This window comes from Trichechus manatus, unplaced genomic scaffold (genome assembly GCF_000243295.1).
Source record: "Trichechus manatus latirostris isolate Lorelei unplaced genomic scaffold, TriManLat1.0 scaffold00076, whole genome shotgun sequence".
NCBI lineage: Eukaryota > Metazoa > Chordata > Mammalia > Sirenia > Trichechidae > Trichechus > Trichechus manatus.
The window spans coordinates 8,301,367-8,323,306 of NW_004444012.1; the positions used below are offsets into that span (position 1 = coordinate 8,301,367).

Genomic DNA, 21,940 nt, shown 5'->3' on the forward strand with positions numbered 1-21,940 from the left:
CTCTGTTCGCTCTAGTCCGGCACTCCCTCCCCAACAGACAGCTCTGTTCACTCTAGTCGGGCACTCCGCCCCCCAACAAACACGCTCTGTTCACTCCCACCACTGTGCCTCAGTCAGGTGCTGCTTTGTCCAGAAAGTCTGACCAGCCCTTGTTCTGAACCCTTCCCCCCAGGAGGCCTGACTGCGCCCTCAGTGTCACTTTTTCTCAGTGCTTACAGCACCTGATGTGAAGCATCCACATTTCACCCTGAGTTGTATTAGATGGTTTCTCCAAATCAGAGTCTGTGCAATTTCAGGAGAGAGTCCGTGTGTCCACTTGTTCTGTGTACCCCACTGCACCGAACTCAGCACACAGCTGCCGCTTCATCTGTATACTCAACTGTACACAAGTGTGGATTGACTTGTGTGGGCAAAAGTAGCAGGAAGTTCTGTTCCACCAACACGTGCTTGTCAGTCAGTTACTGTTGAACCAGATCCTCACCCTTTTTGAAATCTGTGTGATCTCCTTCAAGCTTTCTTATATGGCTGAAGGCCAGTCAGAACGTTTTTGATACATATAGTAAAGTGTTAACTTATGTTTTACTCTTGGACTACAATTTTGTAAAAAGAATGCATATGAAAAAATAAAGTAGAAAGAAATACGCTAAAATTCAGTCCTTCTATTGTGTTAGGGTAGTAAGTTGGTGGTGAGTTAGGTTTGGTTGAGTGGCTATATTGCTTCTGTAATGACAATAATTTTTTTTTTTTTTTATGTATCCTAGGAAAGAAATTACAGTATTTACTTGAACCATACCACATTATTGAAAGCCATACTCTTACACTGTGGGATCCCAGAAGATAAACTCAGTCAAGTCTACATTATTCTGTATGATGTCGTGGTAAGCATTTAACTACTTTGACTTGACGGTGAAGGATAATAATAATTCATGGTTATTTTCGTACTGATACAACCATAAAACTGTTATAGTCAAGTCCAGATTTGTTTGCTTTTTTTCTCCCCACCTTAAGAATAAAGGACTAAACCAAAGCTAAGAAGTCTCTTGAATACAGTGAAACACTTTGAGGGACAGAGTAGCAGGGGTTGGGGTCTGGGGACCATGCTTACAGGGAACTGGCATAACAAAGTTTATTAATAAAATGTTCTGCATCCTACTTTGGTGAGTGGCATCTGGGGTCTTAAAAGCTTGCAAGCAGCCATCTAAGATACATCAATTGATCCCAACCACCTGGAGTAAAGGAGAATGAAGAACACCAAAGACACAAGGAAAGTATTAGCCTAAGAGACAGAAAGGGCCACATAAACCAGAGGCTTGATCAGCCTGAGACCAGAAGAACTAGATGGTGCCCAGCTACCACCAGTGACCACCCTGACAGGAAACACAACAGAGAGTCCCTGATGGAGCAGGAGAAAGGTGGGGTACAGAACTCAAATTCTAGTAAAAAGACCAGACTTGATGGTCTGACTGAGACTGGAGGAACCCCAGAAAGCATGGCCCCCAAACTCTTTGTCAACCCAGAACTAAAACAATTCCCGAGGCCAACGCTTGCGACAAAGATTAGACTGGATTGTGGGACGTAAAATGATACTCATGAAGTGTGTGCTTCTTAGCTCAAGTAGATGCGTGAGACTAAATGGGCAGCTTCTGTTTGGAGGTGAGCTGGTAAGGCATAGAGGGTCAGGAGCTGGTTGAACGGACATAGGATATCTGGGGTGGAAAGGAGGAGTCTGCTGTCACAGTATAGGGAGAGCAGTTGGGGTCACATAACAGTGTACGTGTAAATTTTTGTATGAGAGACTAACTTGAAATGTAAACTTTCATTTAAACTACAGCAATAAAATAAGAAAAGAATAAAGGAAATCTTCCATCTACATTGAACTAAAATGCAGGAAATGGATAAGCCATGAATGACACATCAGTTTATAGTTGCTTAATAAGCATTTTTAAAGCTAGGACACTTGGGACACTCTAGTCACTGTTCCATGCAGTCCAGCTCTCTCACCTGTTCTGTGTCCAGTAAGTTGCTCTAAAAGTGGCCCAGAAATAGACTAACTCAGTGAATTGGTGTGTTTATGCAGAATTCAAAATGAACATCTGAAGTTCATGAGTTGGGAGTGTAACTACTTCCCTCGTTGCTTTGAAGTAAAAGAACCAATTGACTTTATCACCATTTAACAAATATGTGTTGAGCTCTTATTCTGTTCTAAGCCCTATACTACTACTGTTCTCCAGGGTATTTTTTTAAAGAGTGACTTCTGATTTAAAAGAATTGAATTATCTTATTTGATTTGTAAGTTCTTCACTAACCTACTTCTTGAGGCAGAAACTCACTTAATGATTGGTCCTGACACTTGCCAATCACAGAAAAGCTAACACATATTGGGCCTCTAGTGGGCCAGGCCTTGTTCTAAACTCTTTATGTGAAGTAACTCAGCAAGGGATGTGAATGTCTTTACAGAGGCCAAGACAGGGAGTGTTCATATTGAGAATAGAAGACTTACGCCTGCTCTTAACTCTTTCACCCTACCTGTGCTTATCAGTAGGGTTGTTTGTAGATTTTGGTTGATTGAAATGGCTTAGACCTTACTTGGGACCTCATTTATCATCTCCTTCCTGTGGGACTGAGGCAATGGTACCTCCAATTACTGATTTAGACATATCAAAGTGATGTGCTTTATGTACGTATGCAAATCCAGAGCCTAAAGGGGTAACACTGAAAATGTTAAATAGCTGCTATATTTTGGTGCTGGGATGGAGGTGAGTGTCTATCTTTTTCCAGTTTCCATTTATGTTAAATACTGTTTTTACGATAAAGAAAATAAGAGGCATTCAGGAGATACAATAACCAACCGTGCCAGACCGTCTGTGATTACGGCAGAACTGACAGTGGAAGTCCGTCATGGTTTATTGTTGTTTTTTATATGCCAAAGGCTTAGCGAGCCTTTCTTTCATCCGGCAGGCCCTGACTTTACCGTTTGCTTTCTGGTGGCTCTTCCCTTCCCCAGGGTGTGGCTGCTGCTTGGGCAGTGACAGATACAGCATAATGTGGCAGTAAGACTCTGGCAGAAACACCAGGCATTGTGCAAGGGGCTGTGCCTCTTCCTGTCCCACACCACAGCCGCGTCTGCCAGCGTGTGATGAAGTGCTCAGAGCCCGTCAGTATTGGGCTTTGATCAAAGTCATTCCCTCCCGCCCAACACAAACGCCCTGATGAAGCCCGTCCAGATCTGGATGGCCCTGCCATCCAACAAGTACAATGTCCTCCTTCTTAATTCTTTTATGTCGGGGTTTTTCAAATTCTAAAACAACTGTAGTTGGGGTGAATTGAAAGATATGTTTTTTGGTGAATTGAAAAATAAGTTTTTTAATTATAGAACTCATCATTTATGATTAGAAGCAGTTTGTCCAAAATGAAGGATATAATTGTCAAAATTAGTCTGGAAATTGTGTCTTACTCAGGCCAGATTTGGTGACACTCATTGCTTCCTTTTTCTTCTACATTAGACGGAAAAGCTGACGAGGAGAGAAGTGGAAGCTAAATTTTGTAATCTGTCTTTGTCTTCTAATAGTGTAAGTACCTCCTAGTAATTTTGTGAGACCAGAAAATGTCCCAAATCCTTCCTGTCACCTCGCAGACACAAGTTTTTCCCTCGAGTGTTAATAGGTACCATGGCAACCTCTCAGATTAGGAGAAGAGAAAAATGAATACTGCGATCAAAGAATGTCTCTCCATGGTTCTTCTCAATGTGCTGTTATCACCCTGTTCTTTCTTAGTCACCAGGTACTTTCTTTTACACCTCTTTCAAAGGCTGGGCTCTGTAGAGCCCCCGCTGAGCAAATAGGACTCGTCTACTCCTGAAATCAACTGCATGGAGTCGAGTGAGGCACAGAGCTCAGCAGATACACTTGGGTATCCCTCTAAGTTTTCTAGCTCTTCCAACTTGAATTAGAGCTCTTGCTTCCCTGGCACATTTCCTCCTCCTCAAATCTTACATTTGAGCCCCTTGGCAATGAGGAAAGTCTTACGGGGGAAACAGATTTGTTGTGTTCTCTCTACAGGCATCAGCACGATCCCAGATCTTTGGCACAGTGACCCACACTTAACAAAGTAGGCGAATAGAGGAAGACAGCAGGGATTTCTTACCTCTAGCTGAGTATTCATATAAGAAGGAGTTTTTTTCTTAATTTTCCCAGAGCCCTTCTAGCCCCTGCTCTGACACTCATTACATGATACTGTGGTGATGAATACAGTTCACATATGGGATCGATCAAGATGCGACTGGACACAGGCAAGGCAGTCACGCTATCTTTTGGACACCTGCAGTGTGGCAGGCCTAGTGCTGGAGATGCAGAGGGAAATAGGTGGAGGGGTGCACAGTCAGTAACCAGTTCATATGGGCACTAAAAAAGCCCTGAGGGGATCTATGCAGTATGTATCTACCCTCGGCTCTTTCTAACCAACATTCGCAGGGCACACATCAACCACAGTGTGAAGAAATCACCGTTCAGTTTGCAGGGAGGGAAAGTAAACCAGAGGCATTGCACCAAGAGTCGTGAAAATGGAGCCAGGTTCAACTTGAAATGTTTAATACTGGAGCAGATGTTAATGACCTGCAAGGTGACCCAATAGCGTGATATTCAGATACGAAGAACTATATGTACATGATTCTCTAGATACCCTAGACATGTACACAGCACACACCTATGTGCAGAAATAGTCCCGTTTATAAGTAGCATAAAGAATCTACTCAGGTACAAGGAAAGCTTGAACTTATAAATCATACCATTTTAATTCAAGAGATTTGTCTAATTCGGTGATTCCCTACCGAAGGTTCAAGCCCGAAAGGTTCTTTGAACTAATGTTACGTTTCTGAAAAGGCTCACAGACATTAGCCATTTGCACGTGACACAGCTGTATCGGTTGCCAAATGTCGGCTTCTTCGCTTTGTGCGAAATCTCTTCTCGCTGATAATTGTGTGATGTGAAGATTAATTATAAGTTGTGTGTTTGATGAGCGACGGGAATGTGCTGGCCCACGGACAGGTCGTCCCTAGCCCTCCCCTCTTCTAGGCAGGACGACAGGTACAGCTGGTGAGAGCTGAGGTCTGGGATCAAGACCTGAGCCAGGGGCGAAGATAGGTCAGGAGCTGCCTGCAGGAGAGGACATCTGAGGCACAGCCCAAGGCCAGAAGTAGGAATGATTCAGACAAAAGGAAGAGAGGGTGTTCCTGACTAATTAGGTGTAGTATTGGAATGAGTTAGACTTGGCCTTCCTGGCCTCGCATTCAGTAATGGAAATGCCTGTAGTAAGGGACATCCGTGAGAATGAGAAAGGTGCAGAGGACGGTCCTGGCTTGGAAACATGATGGAGGCTGTGCTGGTGCCAGGGTCTGCTCTGCTGGGGTCGGCATTAACAAGTGTGTGCGTAAGAGTTACCTGTGAGTGCATGTCTAGAGCACCTCTGCCAGCTCCTTTACAGTTGTTGGAGGAGGATAACGCTTAGTCGGGATTGTGGCAAAAGCGCAGATTACCTTTGACCACAAAACTCTCCCTCGTGGAGATGCAGAAGCTCTGCACGCCCCCCAGTGCGTGCAAAACCCGGTGGAAAGTGGGTCGTCCCCTGCCCTGTACTGGGAGCTAACTGGGCCTCTTTGCTTTCCAGCTCTGTCGACTCTACAGATTTATTGAGCAGAAGGGAGATTTGCAAGATCTAACATCAACAATAAATTCTTTAATAAAACAGAAAACAGGTGTTGCTCAGTTAGTGAAATACGGTTTAGAAGATCTGGAAAATGTGGTTGGACTGTTGAAGAAACTTGGCGTAAAGTTACAGGTTTGTCATCTCTGATTCTGGCAGTACAGAGTTGTAACATTAGTAATAGCATTGGGGGAAATGGGTTTTATTTTATTATTGCTGGTAAGCCTTTTATTTTTCCAGAAAAACTCTGCTTTCTACCTTTTTGGATCATTTGATAATCTGGTATCTGTAGAGTCGCTATGAGTCAGAATCAACTCAACAGCCGTGGGCTAACGGGATAGGTAGTAATAATTTGGACCTAAGTCAGGACTTCTTTGCAAGCATCATTATTCCTATATGCCACAATTCTTCCTGTGTTCGTTAGCCTCAGAGAGGTGGTTACTCTTAGAGGGGAGACTTTCTCTTACTTGGCAGGCTGTAAGTTGAACGGACTTTGCACCAGATCTTACTATTTTGTTTATGCTAGTAGAGTGTTCCGATGCTATTGGTGAAAAAGAGTGTTTTCTGCCTCGCGTTCCACATTCTGAATCTGCAGCCCTTGACGCGTTTGTGTGGCGTTCCCCTCACAGGTCTTGATCAACTTGGGCTTAGTGTACAAGGTGCAGCAGCACAGTGGGATCATCTTCCAGTTTGTGGCGTTTATGAGGCGAAGGCAAAGGGCAGTACCCGAAATCCTCGCAGCCGGAGGCAGATACGACCTGCTGGTGAGGGCCTGCCGGTTATTTATTTTGTTCTGCTTAATTTTATTTCTTTTTCAACTTGTCACTTTGAAAATTTTCAAATCTGTAGAAAAATTGAAATCAGTAGAACAATTGAACACCTGTGTATCTTTCATCTAGAAATAGAAATACGATGTGCACCACATTAGTAATTTTTTTAACTTTTAGTTTTAAATAACTATCGGTAGGTTTATAGGAGGTTGCAAAGACAGTACAGAAAATCCTGTTTGCCCTCACTCATTTTCCCCCAGTGCTTAGATCTTGCATAACTGTAATCAAATATGAAAACCAGGATAATAACCTCGGTACAACGTATGTGTATAGGTCTGTGTCATTCGATCATAAGTAAATTCCTGTAACCACCAGCACAATCAAGACATAGAGCTATTCCATCATCACAAACATCTACCGGTTTCACCAGTTCAGATGAAGTGTAGAAACCTTACCTCCCCTTACAATTGTCTTAAATATTACCTCTCTGTATGTTGAGAGCCACATCAGGCAATGTTGAACTTTCGCTTCAGCTATCAAACATACTTTAGAAAACCTAAGAGGAGAAGCAAAGTCTATTGTGTTTATTCATAAATTTGTTCTTTCCATTGTTCTTCCTTTTATTTCTTTTTCTGTTTCGGAAACTTCCTTATCCATTATTATAGGGTGGGTCTGCTTGTAACAAATTCTCTTAGTATTCCTTTGTCTGAGAATTTTTTTTTTTTTTTAATTGTACTTCAGGTGAAGGCTTACAGAACAAATAGTTTCTCATGAAACAGTAGTACACATAATGTTTTATGACATTGGTTAACAACCCCACAACGTATCAACCCTCTAACTTCTCAACCTTTTTTTTTGGTGAAAATACACATAGCCAAACATACACCATTTCAAAAATTTCTACATGCACAGTTCAGTGACATCAACTGCGCTCTTCCAGTTGTGCTGCTATTCTCACTTTAGATGAAGGCTTACAGAACAAAGTAGTTTCTCATTTAACAGTTACTACACATGTTGCCCTATGACAATGGTTAACAGTCTCACAACACATCAACAATATCCTTACTCAACCTTGGGTTCCCTATCACCAGCCTCCTTATCGCCTTCTGCTTTCTGGCCCTTGTCACTGGACTACCGTACCTCGTTAGTCCCATTTGATTTTACGGCGCTGTCCACTCCCAGGCTGAATGGTGAACCTTGGAGGTAACTTCACCACTGAGCTAAAAGGGTGTCTGGGGGCCATACTCTCAGGGTTTCTCCAGACTCCTTTAGGCCAGTAAATCTGGTCTTTTTTTTTTCGTGAGTTAGAATTATGCTCTACATCCTTCTCCAGCTCTGTCCAGAACCCTCTGTTGTGATCCTGGTCAGAGCAGTCAGTGGTGGTAGCTGGGCACCATCTAGCTGTACTGGACTCAGTCCGGTGGAAGCCTTGGTAGCTGTGGACCATTAGTCCTTTGGACTAATCTTTTCCTTGTATCCTGTTCTCTTCATTCTCCCGTGCTCCCGAAGGGATGAGACCAGTGGAATATCTTAGATGCCCGCTCACAGGCTTTTAAGACCCCTGTCTGAGAATATTTTTATTTGCCTTTCATTCCTGAAGAATTTTGTGGGGTATTGGACAGTTCTTTTCTTTCTGCACTTGAAAAATGTTATGCCGCTTTATTCTGGTCTCCGTGGTTTCTGAGGAGATATCCACTGTCATTCAAATTGTTTTTCCTCTTTAGGAAAGGTGTCGTTTCTCTTTTCACACTTCCAGTATTTTTTTCTTTGTCTTTGGTTTTCTGATGTTTAATTATGATGTATGTTGGCATAGATTTCTTTGCATTTATCCTATTTTGGGTTTGCTCAGCTTCTTGAATCTCTAGACATGTCATTTACCAAGTTGGGGAATCTTTTAGCCATTCTTTTTTTTTTTTTTAATGAATAGTTTATTGTGTTTTTGGTGAAAATTTACACAGAAAATTAGGTTCTCCTGTAACAGTTTCTATACATATTGTTCGGTGACATTAGTTACATTTTTCACAATATGTCAGCGTTCTCATTATTTCCATTCTGGTTGTCGTGTTTCCATTAATTTATCTTCCCTGTCCCCCTTGCCTTCTTACCTTTCGTCTAGGGTAAATGTTTACTTTTTGGTTTCATTTAGATGATTATTTAGAGGAGTGCAGTACTCACAGGTGATATTATTTATTTTGTGGGCCAGTCTGTCATTTGGCTGAAAGTTGACCTCTGAGAGTCGTTTAAGTTCCAAGTTTAAAGGGTATCCCAGGGCAATAATCTCAGCGTTTCATCTGGTCTCTACCAGTGCAGTAAGTCTTAGTCATTATTTCTTCGAATATTCTTTCTCTTTTTCTAGGACTCTGATGACACAAATGTTAAATCTTTTGTTATAGTCCCACATGTCCCTGAGGTTCCAATCATTTTGTTTTCAGTCTGTTTTCTCTCTATTGTTCATATTGTTTTATCTTCAGTTTCACTGATTCTTTCTTCTCATTTCCATCCTGCTGTTGAGCCCATCCAGTGAGCTTTTTATTTTTTTTTCTTTGCTGAGGGTTTCATTTGTTTCCAGTGTGTCCATAAATGCTTGTTGAAGTATTTTTATGATGGCTACTTTAAAATTCTTGTCAGATAATTCCAACATCTGTGTCATCTTGGTATTGGTGTCTGTTGATAATTTTTCTCATTCAATTTGAGATCTTATTGGCTCTTGGTTTGATGTGTAATTTTCAGTTGTACCCTGGACATTTTGCATATTGTGTTATGATACTCTTGATCTTATTTAAATCTCCTGACACCTCTGATACCACACCAGCAGAGGAAGGGGGAGGGCACTGCCTCAATACTACCAGGTAGGGGTGAAGGTACAGGTTCCCCAGTTACCTCCATTGACACTCCTGGGGGGTGGGGTACCTTGTTACTGCTGGGTGGGGGCGGGGATTTGGGTTCCCCATGAGACATCCACTGACAGTAGGGGGAAGGGATTCTCATTACTGCTTCCCACATGCCTCCACTGACACTATGGGGTGGGAGGTGGGGAGTGGGGAGGCAGGCTTCATTACATCTGGGCAAAAGTAGACGTCTAGGCTCCCCACTCAGCCTTTGCTGGTGGGAGTGGGCCTAGGTTTTATTCTGTGACGTTTGGCTGGAGCAGTACAGTTACTGTGTAAAAGTTTTATCTTGCTTGGTTGCCCTTTTCCTGGTCCTTTAGCTGGAAAAAGCAGACTTTTCTTGGGACATTTTTTTGTCAGCATGCATTGGCATTTCTGGGTGGTTGATTTCTCCAGCGCTCAGCCAGGATATACAAGACAAAAAGAAAGCCCAAGGAACTTACCGTGTGTTGTTCCTCAGCTCCCGAAGGCCCTAGTTGGTCTGCCCTCTTCTCTCCACCTTTCAGAATCTTGTTATATTTGTTTTGTGTATAATGGCCAGGATTTTTAGCTGTACTCAGTGGGAGGAATAGGGAGAAGTGTGCCTACACCATGTTGTTCCAGCACCGAAACCTACATGTATAGTTTTTAATTTTCTAGTAACAATGAAAAAATAAAAAGAAACAGGTGGAATTAATTTTAATAATATATTTTATTTAGCCTAATAGCCAACATATTATTTCAACATGCAATCAAAATTTTAAAAATTATTAATAACCTATTAAAGATTATTTTTTCATACTGAGTGTTTGCAGTTGGTATGTATTTTACATGCACAGCACATGTGAATTCAGATTAGCCACGTTTCTCCTGCTCAACAGCAACATGTGGCTGCCTTACTGAACACTACAGATCTGGATGTAGCATTTGTTAACATTTGCTACATTTGCGTGCACGCTTGCTTTTCTCTCTTTCTCTCTCCACACATGCACACACCCTTCTTTTTGCTGAACCCTTTGATGATAAGTTGCTGACAGAGTGGTTGTCTTTTAATCATTGTTTTCCCCATAATCAACATTTTCTTCTCCATTTCATAACCAGAATTGTGTGTCTCTCTCTCTGCAGATTCCCCGGTTTAGAGGGCCACAGGCTCTCGGGCCAGTGCCTACTGCCATTGGGGTCAGCATAGCTATAGACAAGATATCTGCTGCTGTCCTCAACATGGAAGAACCTGTGAGTTCTGACTTTGTTCTCCAGCATCCTTTGGGATGTCTTTCATTTCTAAAATTTTACTTTGCCTTTTGTAATTTACAGGAGCCCCAGATGTGGCAGCTATAAGCTGAGGGTTTTAGAAATTACCCTTACCATAATAGACAAGCCTAAGACCTGGTGTCAATCCATGCATTTCAGTCCTTATTTTCTGCTTTCCAGTGGGGTGACTTTAGGCAATTCATTCACCGTTTCATATAGAAGTTTCTTAACTGTGTCATTTTTCTTCTTCTATGTCATTTTGAAACAGTTCTGCACATCACATTGCTGTACACAATTCCAGACATTCACATGAGTCCTGCCTCCCTCCCTCCCCACCTGGTGCTGGTCCCACATACAGGCTTCTAGTCTCACTCTTCCAGATGTAACCTCTCTCTGTTTCTGATCCAGGTTACAATAAGCTCTTGTGACCTCCTGGTGGTGAGTATTGGCCAGATGTCTATGTCCAGGGCCATCAACCTAACCCAGAAACTCTGGACAGCGGGAATCACAGCAGAAATCATGTACGACTGTTCACAGGTAATAAGACAAAAGTACCTGCAAGTACAGTACAAATAGTCATGGGTTTAGAGACAATTCGTCTTCTACACCTGTAGATTCTATCAAACCATATTTATCTCTGTGGTTATAGTAGCTTCCTGTATTAGTTTGCTATTGCTGCAGGAACAAATTACTGCAAACTTGGTGGCTTAAAACAACCAAACTTTGTTATCTTATAGTTCTGGAGGTTAGAAGTCCAAAATCAGTTTCACCAGGCTAGAATCTAAGTGATGGCAGGGCCGGTTCCTGCTGGAGGGTCTGGAGGAGATCTGTTTCCTTGCCTTTTCCACCTTCTAGAGGCCGCCTGCATTCCTTGGCCCGTGGCCCCATCCTCTGTCTTCAGAGCCAGTGACGTAGCATCTTCTGTCCTCTCTGACCTCTGCTTCCATCCTTATATCTTCTCTGAGTCTGACCCTTCTGCCTCTCTCTTATAAGGACCCTTGTGATTACATTGGATCCACCCAGATCATCCAGGATAATCTTCCCATCTCAAAATCTTTAACTTAATCATGTCTGCAAAGTTTACGTAAGGTAACATTCACAGGACACAGTGGTTGCAGCAGTGCGCTCAAGCATAACAATGATTGTGAGGATGGTGCAGGACAGGGGACTGTTTCGTTCTGTTGTACATAGGGTCGCTGTGAGTCTGAACCGACTCGACAGCACCTAACAACAACATTCACAGCTTTCAGGGATTAGGACATGAACATATTTGCAGGCCCATTATCCAGCTTCCCACACTTCCTGAAGGCATTCTGTGGTTAGTATGTGTGTGGCTTCATATCCTTGGGCTCCCCGCAGTGCGCAAGCGTGACGCCTGCAATGGACATGAAAGTTAGGATGGTGGCACCCCAGAACACCCACCTGCCCTTTAGACTGGGAGGCCTTTAGGGGACTTACCTCCGTGCTGCCACAGGAGGGTCACAGCAGGGGCTGCGTTGCCAGGTGTACACAGGTATGTGCACACATTCACCTACACTAAAGGTGCCCAGAGCATGAAGAGAAGACCAGGAAAACAGAAACCACCACCCCTCCTGGGCCCTGCACATCACCTGCCAAGACCTGGAAGCCGCTGCTGTCTGTGGTTGCGTGTCCTGCATAACAATCAGTGTCACAGGCATGCTGAGCAGCAGTTTTCACTGAGTCGACAGAGCAGCACCCTCTTCCATTTCTTCATAACTTGTTAGAGCAGTGTTCTGTCTTGAGTGATGTGTAAGGCCAGTGGCCAGGGACCTCAGTCTGCACAGTGGCGTCCCCTGCAGGCTTCTCTGCCTTAGGCTTGTTTGTTTTATGCTTCAGTGTTGCTTTTCATTTTCCACTGTCTCTGTTGTTTTCGCCGTGTGGGCAGAGGAGGGGGGACTTTGGGCAGTTTCCATTAAGATTGGAAGCTTTGGGAAACCTCTTACTGTTTGCCGAACACAGTGATTGTCCACGGCCCCTTAGAGCAGTAGTGAAAGGAAGGAAAGCAAAAGAGTTCTTATTCCGCCTTTGAATTCTGTGCTTTTCTTGCTTAATATTTATATCCCCTGGAGCTGCATGCTTAGTCACTCATTTTGAGAATACAATTGAAAACAGCGTGTTCCTGCTTCTTAGTTACTTGAAGCTGCTCCAGCTGGTCTGTGTCTGTTTTTCATACTGTGTGTGTTTCAGTCCCAGGAGGAGCTGCAAGAGTACTGCAGACACCATGAAATCCCCTGTGTGGCTCTCGTGTCAGATAAAGAAGGAAGCCATGTCAAGGTAAAGATCGTAGGAAACTTCTCCCAGTTCCGCAGTCAGATTTCCCAAACTGTGTCCTAACAGTGGAGCACCCAGCTTCCCACTAAGGCCCCGGCCTGTGTGTAGGTTGAAATCCATTACCTCAGCTCTCTCTGTGAATTACTGGGCTTCTTATTAGAGAAAGTAAGGGAGAGAGAAGGAGAGAATCTGAATCTGAACACCTTCCTGGGGCTTTAAAAGAAAGAGAGAGACTATGGCTATGGTTTTTTCCTACTGTGCTCCCCTTATTCTCTTTTTCTACCTACGAAAAGAAGAAGAAGAATTACAGCTGATACCTGCCGGCTAATGTAGCCTCTGGCTGCTTCCTAAGCAATTTTACAATCTTGCAGTTAACTAAAAATGTTCATAAATCTATCTCCTGTACTCTTTATTTCTAAATTTTTCTTATGCAAAAAAATTAATTTTTTAATGTGGTTTTTACCCATTTGATTTAAACAGAATCACTGATCTGTGTGTCCTCACATGTTTTTATATGTTCTGCTGCCTCTTTCTTTCCCAGTAAAACCCTTTAAGGCATTTAATCTTAGGAGCCAGCAAACCTTTAAAGCATGTTCAGGAAAAGTTTCTATATATAAATTCACTTTTTATAGAATATAAACTAAATAAAACAATGTGTACACATATACAGGTTCACATACATGTCAACATTGTAGTAAGAATGATGACATCCACATATATGAAAATACAAAGAGTCCCTGCTCATCAGTGGCCTGTGAAGGGTTCACTTTTTTACATTACATGTGGATACCCAGTTGTTCCAGCTCTGTTCGTTGAAAAGACTATCCTTTCCCAATTGAATTACTTTGGCACCTTGTTGCAAATCAATTCACCATATATATGTGGATGTGTTTCTAGATTCTCTTTTCTGATCCATCAGTCTGTATATCTATCCTTATGCCAGTGCCAAGTAATTGTCTTGGTTATTATAGCTTTATAGTAAGTTTTAAAATCAAGTAGCTTAACCAATGTCAGAAAACAATTTGTGTATAAATTTTTGAATGAGAAACTAATTTGCACTGTAAATTTTCACCTACAGCACAATAAAATTTTTAAAAAGAGAGAGAGAGAATAAACCAATGCTTGTTACTCAGAGCTCTTCAGATTTCATTTTTCTGTCTTTCACTGTAAAACTATTAAAATTTTACTTAATATACAGAAAAAAAATCAAGTAGTTTAAAATTCTCCAATTTTGTTCTTCTTTTTCAAAATTGTATTGGCTATTTTCTTTTTACTTCCTTGAACATGTTAGAATTAGCTTATCAATTTCTATAAAAAAACCTGCTGAAATTTTAACTGACATTGCATTGTATCTAGTGCAAATTGACACAGTAACAATATCGAGCCTTCTCATCTTAGAGCACAGTTCTATCTCTCCATTTATTTAAGTCTTTTTAAAATTCTCAGCCCTGAGACCGGAACACTTATACACTGTTGGTGAGAATGTAAAATGGTACAACCACTTTGGAAATCGATTAGGCACTTCCTTAAAAAGCTAGAAATGGAAGTACCATACGATCCAGCTATCCCGCTCCTTAGAATATATCCTAGAGAAGTAAGAGCTGTCACACGAATAGATATATGCCCACCTATGTTCATTGCAGCACTGTTCACAATAGCAAAACGATGGAAACAACCTAGGTGCCCATCAACGGACGAATGGGTAAACAAATTATGGTGTGTCCACACAATGGAATACTATGCAACGATAAAGAACAACAATGAAGCTGTGAAACATCTTATAACATGGAGGAAGCTGGAGGCCATTATGCTGAGTGAATTTAGTCAGTCACAGAAGGACAAATATTGTATAAGACCACTATTATAAGAACTCAGGAAAAGGTTTCAACACAGAAGAAAACATTCTTTGATGGTTATGAGGGTGGGGAGGGAGCGTGAGGGTTATTTACTAACTAGACAGTAGATAAGAATTATCTTAGGTGAAGGGAAGGACAGCACTCACTACAGGGGAAGTCACCACAACTGCACTAAACCAAAGCTAAGACGTTTCCTGAATACAGTCACCTTGAGGGACAGAGTCTCGGGTACACGTCTGGGGACCATGCTTTCAGGGGATATCTAGGTCAATTGGCATAACAAAGTTTATTAATAAAATGTTCTGCATCCTACTTTGGTGAGTGGTGTCTGGGGTCTTAAAAGCTTGCAAGCATCCATCTGAGATGCATCAATTGGTCCCAACCACCTGGAGTAAGGAGAATGAAGAACACCAAAGATACAAGGAAAGTAGTAAGCCCAAGAGTCAGAAAGGTTCACGTAAACCAGCGACTTGATCAGCCTGAGGCCAGAAGAACTAGATGGTGCGCAGCTACCACCAGTGACCGCCCTGACAGGGAACACAACAGAGAATCCTGGATGGAGCAGGAGAAAGGTGAGATGCAGAAATCAAATTCTAGTAAGAAGACCAGACTTAATGGTCTGACTGAGACTGGAGGTACCCCAGAAAGCATGCCCCCTGGATTCTCTATCAGCCCAGAATTAAAACAGTTTCTGAGGCCAACTCTTCAGACAGGGATTGGACTGGACTGTGGGACATAAAGTGATACTTGTGAGGAGTGTGCCTCTTAGCTCAAGTAGATACAAGAGACTAAATGGGCAGCTTCTGTCTGGAGGTGAAATGGGAAGGCAGAGAGGGTTAGGAGCTGGTTGAATGGACATGGGGAATCAGGGTTGGAAAGGAGGCATGTGCCGTCACAGTATGAGGAGAGCAATTAGAGTCACGTAACAATGTATGTATAAATTTTTGTATGGGAAAAATAAAATTCTCAGCACTGTTTTGTAGTGTTGGTTATATAGCTCTTACATGTGTTTTGTTGAATTTATCCCTAAATAGGTCACATTTATTAATGCTGTTGTAATTTGAACTGTTTTTAATTTCTATTTCCAGTTATTCTAGCGCATAGAATTGGAATTGATTTTTGTATGTTGACCTTGTATTATGCGACCTCTGTTAGTTCTGATAGCTTTTTGGTAGATTCTTTTGGACTTTCTACATAGACAGTCACGTTGTCTGTGAATTAAAACAGTTTTATCAGGTTGAAAATGTTCCCATTTATTCTTAGTTTGCTGAGAGCTTTTATCACAAATGTTGTTAAATTATGTCAGATACTTTTTGCATTTGTTGAGATGATCATCATGCAGAAAAGTGTTAACATAAGAGTCCTGAGACTGGTATCCTTAGGAAGACCTGCTTGCAAGGTTGATCCTTGGCTGCTGTCTAGAAACTTGGATTCTCTTTTCCTGATAAGAATGGCTCATCATGCCTGAAGTGCTCATAGAAACCATGTGGCTTATGCCAAATAACTGCTTTTTTTCTGAGAGTCTGAAACTTCGGTGTTTTTCTCTGCTTTATTTTAGATAGCTCATTGATCTTTTCTTCTGTAGTGTCTAATCTGCTGTTAATCCCAACCAGTGTGTTTTTCATTTCAGATATTGTATTTTTTCATCTGTACAAGATAAATCTTTTTTTTTTGTCTTCCATTTCTTTCCTCATCATGGGTTTTATTTCCTTTACATCCTTTAAAAGAGTTATAATAATTGTTGTAAGGTCTCTGTCTACTATTTCCACCATCTCTAACATTTCTGGGTCTATTTCTATCAGTCGATATTGGTTGTAAGTCAGTTTTTGATTGGTTGTTAGACATGATGAATTTTACATGATTGAGTGCTGGGTTTTCTTATATTCCTGTAAATACTGCTAGGCTTTGTTTTGGGATATAGTTAAGATACTTAGATTCTATTTGGTCCTCTCTAGGCCTGATTTTAAGCTTCATTAGGGCAGGTCCAGGGCAGCCTTTAGTCTAAGTCTAATTTAGCCACACTACTAAGGCAATACCCTTTGGAGAACTCTGCACGATGCACTGTGTGTTACAAGGTCTCTCCACTCTGGTGAGAACAAGAACTGTTCCCAGCTCTGTGAGTTCCAGAAATGATCCTGCCTACCCACTTCTGGTGACTGTTGCCCTGGTCTTGGGTAGTTTCCTCTCACCCGTGTACATATTGGTGCTCAGCTAAAGACATGAGAGGATACCTCTGCAGAGCTTCAGAAATCTTTCTTTCTCTCAGTGCGTAGCTCTGTCCCCGTCTGTCCTCTGTCCCACAATTTCTAGCCACCTTGGCCTACCTAACTTGGTCTCCTCAGCTCAGACCTTTGGACTCTATTTAGGTTCCCCCCCTCCCTATGCTGTGGTGTGGAAATTGCCTCAGCACAGTAGCTGTGGTACCCATAAGGCTCATTTTGCTTGTTTCCCTTCCCTCAGGGGTCATAGTCCTCACTTCTTGTTGTCCAGTGTCTGAAAACCATTGTTTACATGTTTTGTCTGGTGTTCTAGTTGTTTAAGGCGAGAGGGCAATTCTTGTGGCAGTCAGTCTTTTATGGACAGATATGGAAGTCCCCACGCAAGTTTTTACCGCTGACTCCCAGTCTGCTTGTCAGTCACAAAATCATAAACGACACTAAGGCTCACTGATCAAGCCCCTCCCAGAGCGGTGTTACTCCTGCAGTATTACCGCGAGATGAACATCTAGCAGCTGCTGGGTAATTTCAGTGTCAAAACACACTCCTATCATTGTTAGCAAATTTTTGAAACTTGAATCAGAGTCTGCTTCCCAAAATTTACGCTCACAGGTCCTACTTCTGCCTTCTAGAGTAGTCAGAATAGAAAGTCTAATTCTTCCTCCTTTTCTCAACTACCTTCAAATAAATATTAGGAAGTGGCTGTCATGCCACTTTAACTGCCCTCTTTTCTGGTTTAAACATTCCAGTTACTTAAGCTGTTCCTCAGAATATGGTTTCCAGATCCTTGATCCTTGACCCTCCTATTAACTTTTTCTAGACATACTTTGGAGCCCTGGTGGTGAAGTGGTTACGAGCTCAGCTGCTAACCAAAAGGTCAGCAGTTGGAATCCACCAGTTACTTCTTGGAAACCCTATGGGGCAGTTCTGCTCTGTCCTGTAGGGTCACTATGAGTCAGAATTGACTTGACAGCACACAACAACAGACACACTTTACTTTGAGAAGGCCTGTCTTTAAATGTGATACCAGAATTCTACAGTGTTCTGACAATGTTCTGCCTGAATGGGAAGGGGCTTGACCTCCCTCAATTCAGACACCATATTTCTTCTAATGTAGGCTAAAAATGAACTATTAGCAGCCATGTGACTCTGTTGTCTCTTACTGGACTTATCGTGAACTAATACCCATTGGCCTTTTCACTATTCTCGCCATGTCTGCCTGATGGTCTACAATGAGGGCTTTAATTACAGGACTTCATACTTATCTCTGTTGAATGTGATCTTGTTCATTTCAATACATCATTCCAGCCTGTCCAAATCTTTTGAACCTTGCTTCTGCCTCTGTTAATGTTGAGTCAGTAGTATTGTCTTCATATTTGAAGGGCAAGACATCATTCATCTATTTGGCAAATGTATTTTAAGCATTCACAACATGGGAGGGATAGAATTTAGGGCCATGGTAGGTTAGACAGGACCATAAAACAAAAAATTATACTCGTGAGGAGTGTGCTTCTTAGTTCAGTCAGATACACAAGACCAAATGGGCGGCTCCTGTCACGAGGCAAGATGAGAAGGCTGGAAGGGACAGGAACTGGTTGAATGGACACACGGAACCCGGGGTAGAAAGGGGTGTGTGCTGTCACATTGTGGGGATTGCAACTAATGTCACAAAATGATATGTGTATAAATTTTTGTGTGAGAAATTAACTTGAGTTGTAAACTTTCACCTAAAGCACAATAAAAAATAAAAAAGAATTTAGGGCCATGGGGGACACAGAGACATGTAAGCCACAGGCCCTGCTTAAGGGGCATATAATCTGTAGGGAACATAAGATATTCATGGAGGATTATAAGCTAGAAAATGCTAAGTGCCATGAGAATCCTACTGATCAAGGTCTCTGAGGGTTCATCCACCTGGGAGATTACTTCAGAGGTAGCAGGGAAGTCTTCAGAGTGGACGTGGGATTTATGCTGGACCCTCATGGGCGGGTAGGATATAGATACGTGCTGAACAAGCCTTATAGGAAAAGAGAATAGCAAAGATGACGGTAGTTATTTCAGTAGATTGTCCCAAAGGTAGAGGAGGCCAGCAGAGAACTACTCTGGGACTACTCGGAATTGTCTATTTTGGGTGAAGCAGAAGGACTGTAAAGATGGGTGCCTAGGCAAGAGAGGATGGCTAGATAGCTAGATCACGGAGATCCTAAATGCCCAACCAAGGAGTTTGGGCTTTATTTAGTAGCTATTAGGAAGCCATTGAATGTTTTGGATAAACAGGGGACTTCAGAGTTGTATTTGAGAAAAATTATTCTGCAGGGATGTGTAGCATGGATTAAAATGAGGAAAAACTGAAGATAGGGATAGCCAAGATTGGATACTGGGCATGACAGTGAAGATGAAAGGTCAGATACCATAAAAGTGGATGGCATGACTTTAGTTGGCTAAGAAGAAGGAGGAGTTACAGGTAATTCTGAGGTCTGAGAAACCCTGACAACCAACCAGAGGATGTTTAAGGGGAAGACTACACGAGCAAATCAAATAAAATGGGAGGTGGATCATCTTGACCCTTTTTAAAAATTCTGTCATCTATGATAAACTATTCTAGTCTAGACCGGGAATTCCCAACAGTGGTGCTTTTACATTTCGGGCCAGATAATTCTTTGTTGTGGGGGGTGCCCTGTGCATTGTGGGGTATTTAACAGCATCCTCACCTCTACCCGCGAGATGCCAGTAGAACCCCCTGCAGATGTGGCAACCAAAAATGTCTCCAAACATTGCCAGATGTCTCCTGGAGGGTAAACCCACACAGGTTGAGAACCACCAGTCTGTGCTGTTGATGTAGTGGTCTTGCTATGGCTCTCTGATCCAGAAGCCTCCAAATGATAAATCTGTTCATTTATTTTCAAGGTTAAGTCTTTTGAGAAGGAAAGGCAAACAGAGAAACGTGTCCTGGAGGCCGATCTCGTGGACCATATGCTGCAGAAACTGAAGACTAAAGTCAGTGATGAAAGGAATATCAGGTAACTTACTAACCAGAAGCCCAGAAAATCAGCTGTTACTACCTATAGAGAACCTGCATAAATTTATTTTTAAAGTCAGTTTGATCCTTCTGGGAAAAAAAAGATACGTCAGGATAACTTTTAATGAATCATTCTATTTCTCTGAACACTGCCGTCAGCAGTTTAATCTCTATGGCTGTAATCTTTACGGAAGCAGACTGCCACATCTGTCTCCCATGGAGTAACTGCAGATTCCAACTGCTAGTCTTTTGGTGAGCAGGCAAGCTCTTAACCACTGCACCACAAGGGCTCCCTCAGTTTAATTATGACCCCTTATGTAAGACTAGTAATATCTCCTTTTTCATATTTGTTCTTCATAACATTTCAAAGAATATTTTATTATTTTGAAAGCCTTAGGAATCAAATATCTTATTCAACATGTTAATCAGTGAATTTGGGAAGTATTTTGTTGATATAATTTAAAAGATAGACAGTCGGCCCTCTGTATCCATGGGTTCCGCATCCACGGATTCAACCAACGGCGGATCAAAAATATTCAAAAAAAGAAAAAAAAAAATCTAGGAAGTTCCAAACAGCAAAACTATTATAACAACTGTTTACATAGCACTGACATTGTGTTAGGTATTATAAGTAATCTGGAGATGATTTAAAGTACAAGAGGATGTACGAGGTTATATGCAAATACTGTGCCATTTTATATAAGGGACTTGAGCATCCTCGGATTTTGGTATCCACAGGGCATCCTAGAACCAATCCCCCTTGGATACTGAGGGACGACTGTAATGTTCTGGGAAAACAGCTTATCTACTCATTATAGTATAAATTGGTTGAACCATCTGGATAGGAATTTAGCAAAATAAAAGCCTTAAACTGAAAAAATTGACCCAACAATTCCACCTTCAAGGATTTATTATGAAAATTATTCCATAGAGATGTATACAAAGGTGTTTGTCAAGGCATTGTTTATAACAGCATTTCTCCAACTTTTTGGTGTCAGAACCCCTTTACACCCTTAAACGTTATTAAGGACCGCAAAGAGTTTTTCTTTATGTGGGTTAATATCTATCAATGTTTTCTGTATTAGAAATTTAAATTGAAACAAGTTTAAAGTATTTATATATTCATTTTAAAATAACAGCAATAAACCCATTACATGTTAAACTTATTAACATATTTTAATGAAAAATAACTGTGTTTTCCAAAACAAAATAAATATTAGTAAGAACAAAGTTGTTTCACATTTTTGCACATCTCTTTAATGCATTGTTTTATATTTTTGTAATATCTTTAATGCCTTAATAGAAGACAACTAGATTCTCACGTCTGCTTCTACATTCAGTCTGTTGTGACACCACATGTCATGTAGTCTGTGGAAAATTCCACCGTACATTCGTGAGAGGATAAGAGTGAAAAGGGCAAATAATGTCTGAGGATTATTATGAGAATGATTTTGACCTTGGGGACCCTCTGAAAGGATCTCGGGCCTCCAGGGTCCCTGGACCACACTTGGAGAATCTCTGGTTTATAATATCAAAATATGCTCTGGTAGAAGATTGTTTGAATTATGAAATACAATGAAATACTGTGCAGGCTTTAAAAATGCTGATTCTAGTAAAGCTGAGCTATTGACATGGAAGGACGTCCACAAGTAGGATTTATGGTACGATCCTATTTTTGTTACAGCCCATACATAGAAAAATGTCTGAAAGGTGTACCAAGTTTTCAATTGTAGGCTATGCCTGGTTAGTTGGATTACATATCTTAATTTTCTTCTTTCATCTTTTCTATATATTTATAACACATGTATTTAAAAAAAAAAAAAAAAACCGTCACTCCTGAGGTTCACTCACCCTTCAGCCAAAGATTACAGGTCTGTAGGGCAAACGGGGTCCTGGTAGCCCAGTGGTTAAGCGTTTGGCTGCTAACCAAAAGGTCAGGAGTTGGAATCCACCAGCTGCTCCTTGGAAACCC

The 21,940-nt window shown here is 41.6% G+C and overlaps 1 protein-coding gene across 5 annotated transcripts in view; it reads left to right on the top strand.

Annotated features, from left to right (window-relative positions):
* The window catches only part of EIF2AK4 (eukaryotic translation initiation factor 2 alpha kinase 4), a 117,253-nt gene that overhangs the window by 88,008 nt on the left and 7,305 nt on the right, over positions 1-21,940 (top strand). For 4 of the 5 annotated variants that reach the window (XM_004380617.2, XM_023735122.1, XM_023735123.1 and 1 more), the window contains 8 exons: positions 762-878; positions 3,504-3,569; positions 5,662-5,832; positions 6,327-6,461; positions 10,460-10,567; positions 10,994-11,122; positions 12,794-12,880; positions 19,857-19,969. In XM_004380617.2, coding sequence (XP_004380674.1) covers positions 762-878; positions 3,504-3,569; positions 5,662-5,832; positions 6,327-6,461; positions 10,460-10,567; positions 10,994-11,122; positions 12,794-12,880; positions 19,857-19,969 — 926 coding nt within the window. The remainder of the gene's footprint in view (positions 1-761; positions 879-3,503; positions 3,570-5,661; positions 5,833-6,326; positions 6,462-10,459; positions 10,568-10,993; positions 11,123-12,793; positions 12,881-19,856; positions 19,970-21,940) is intronic. The other variant, XM_023735121.1, reaches the window with a different exon arrangement.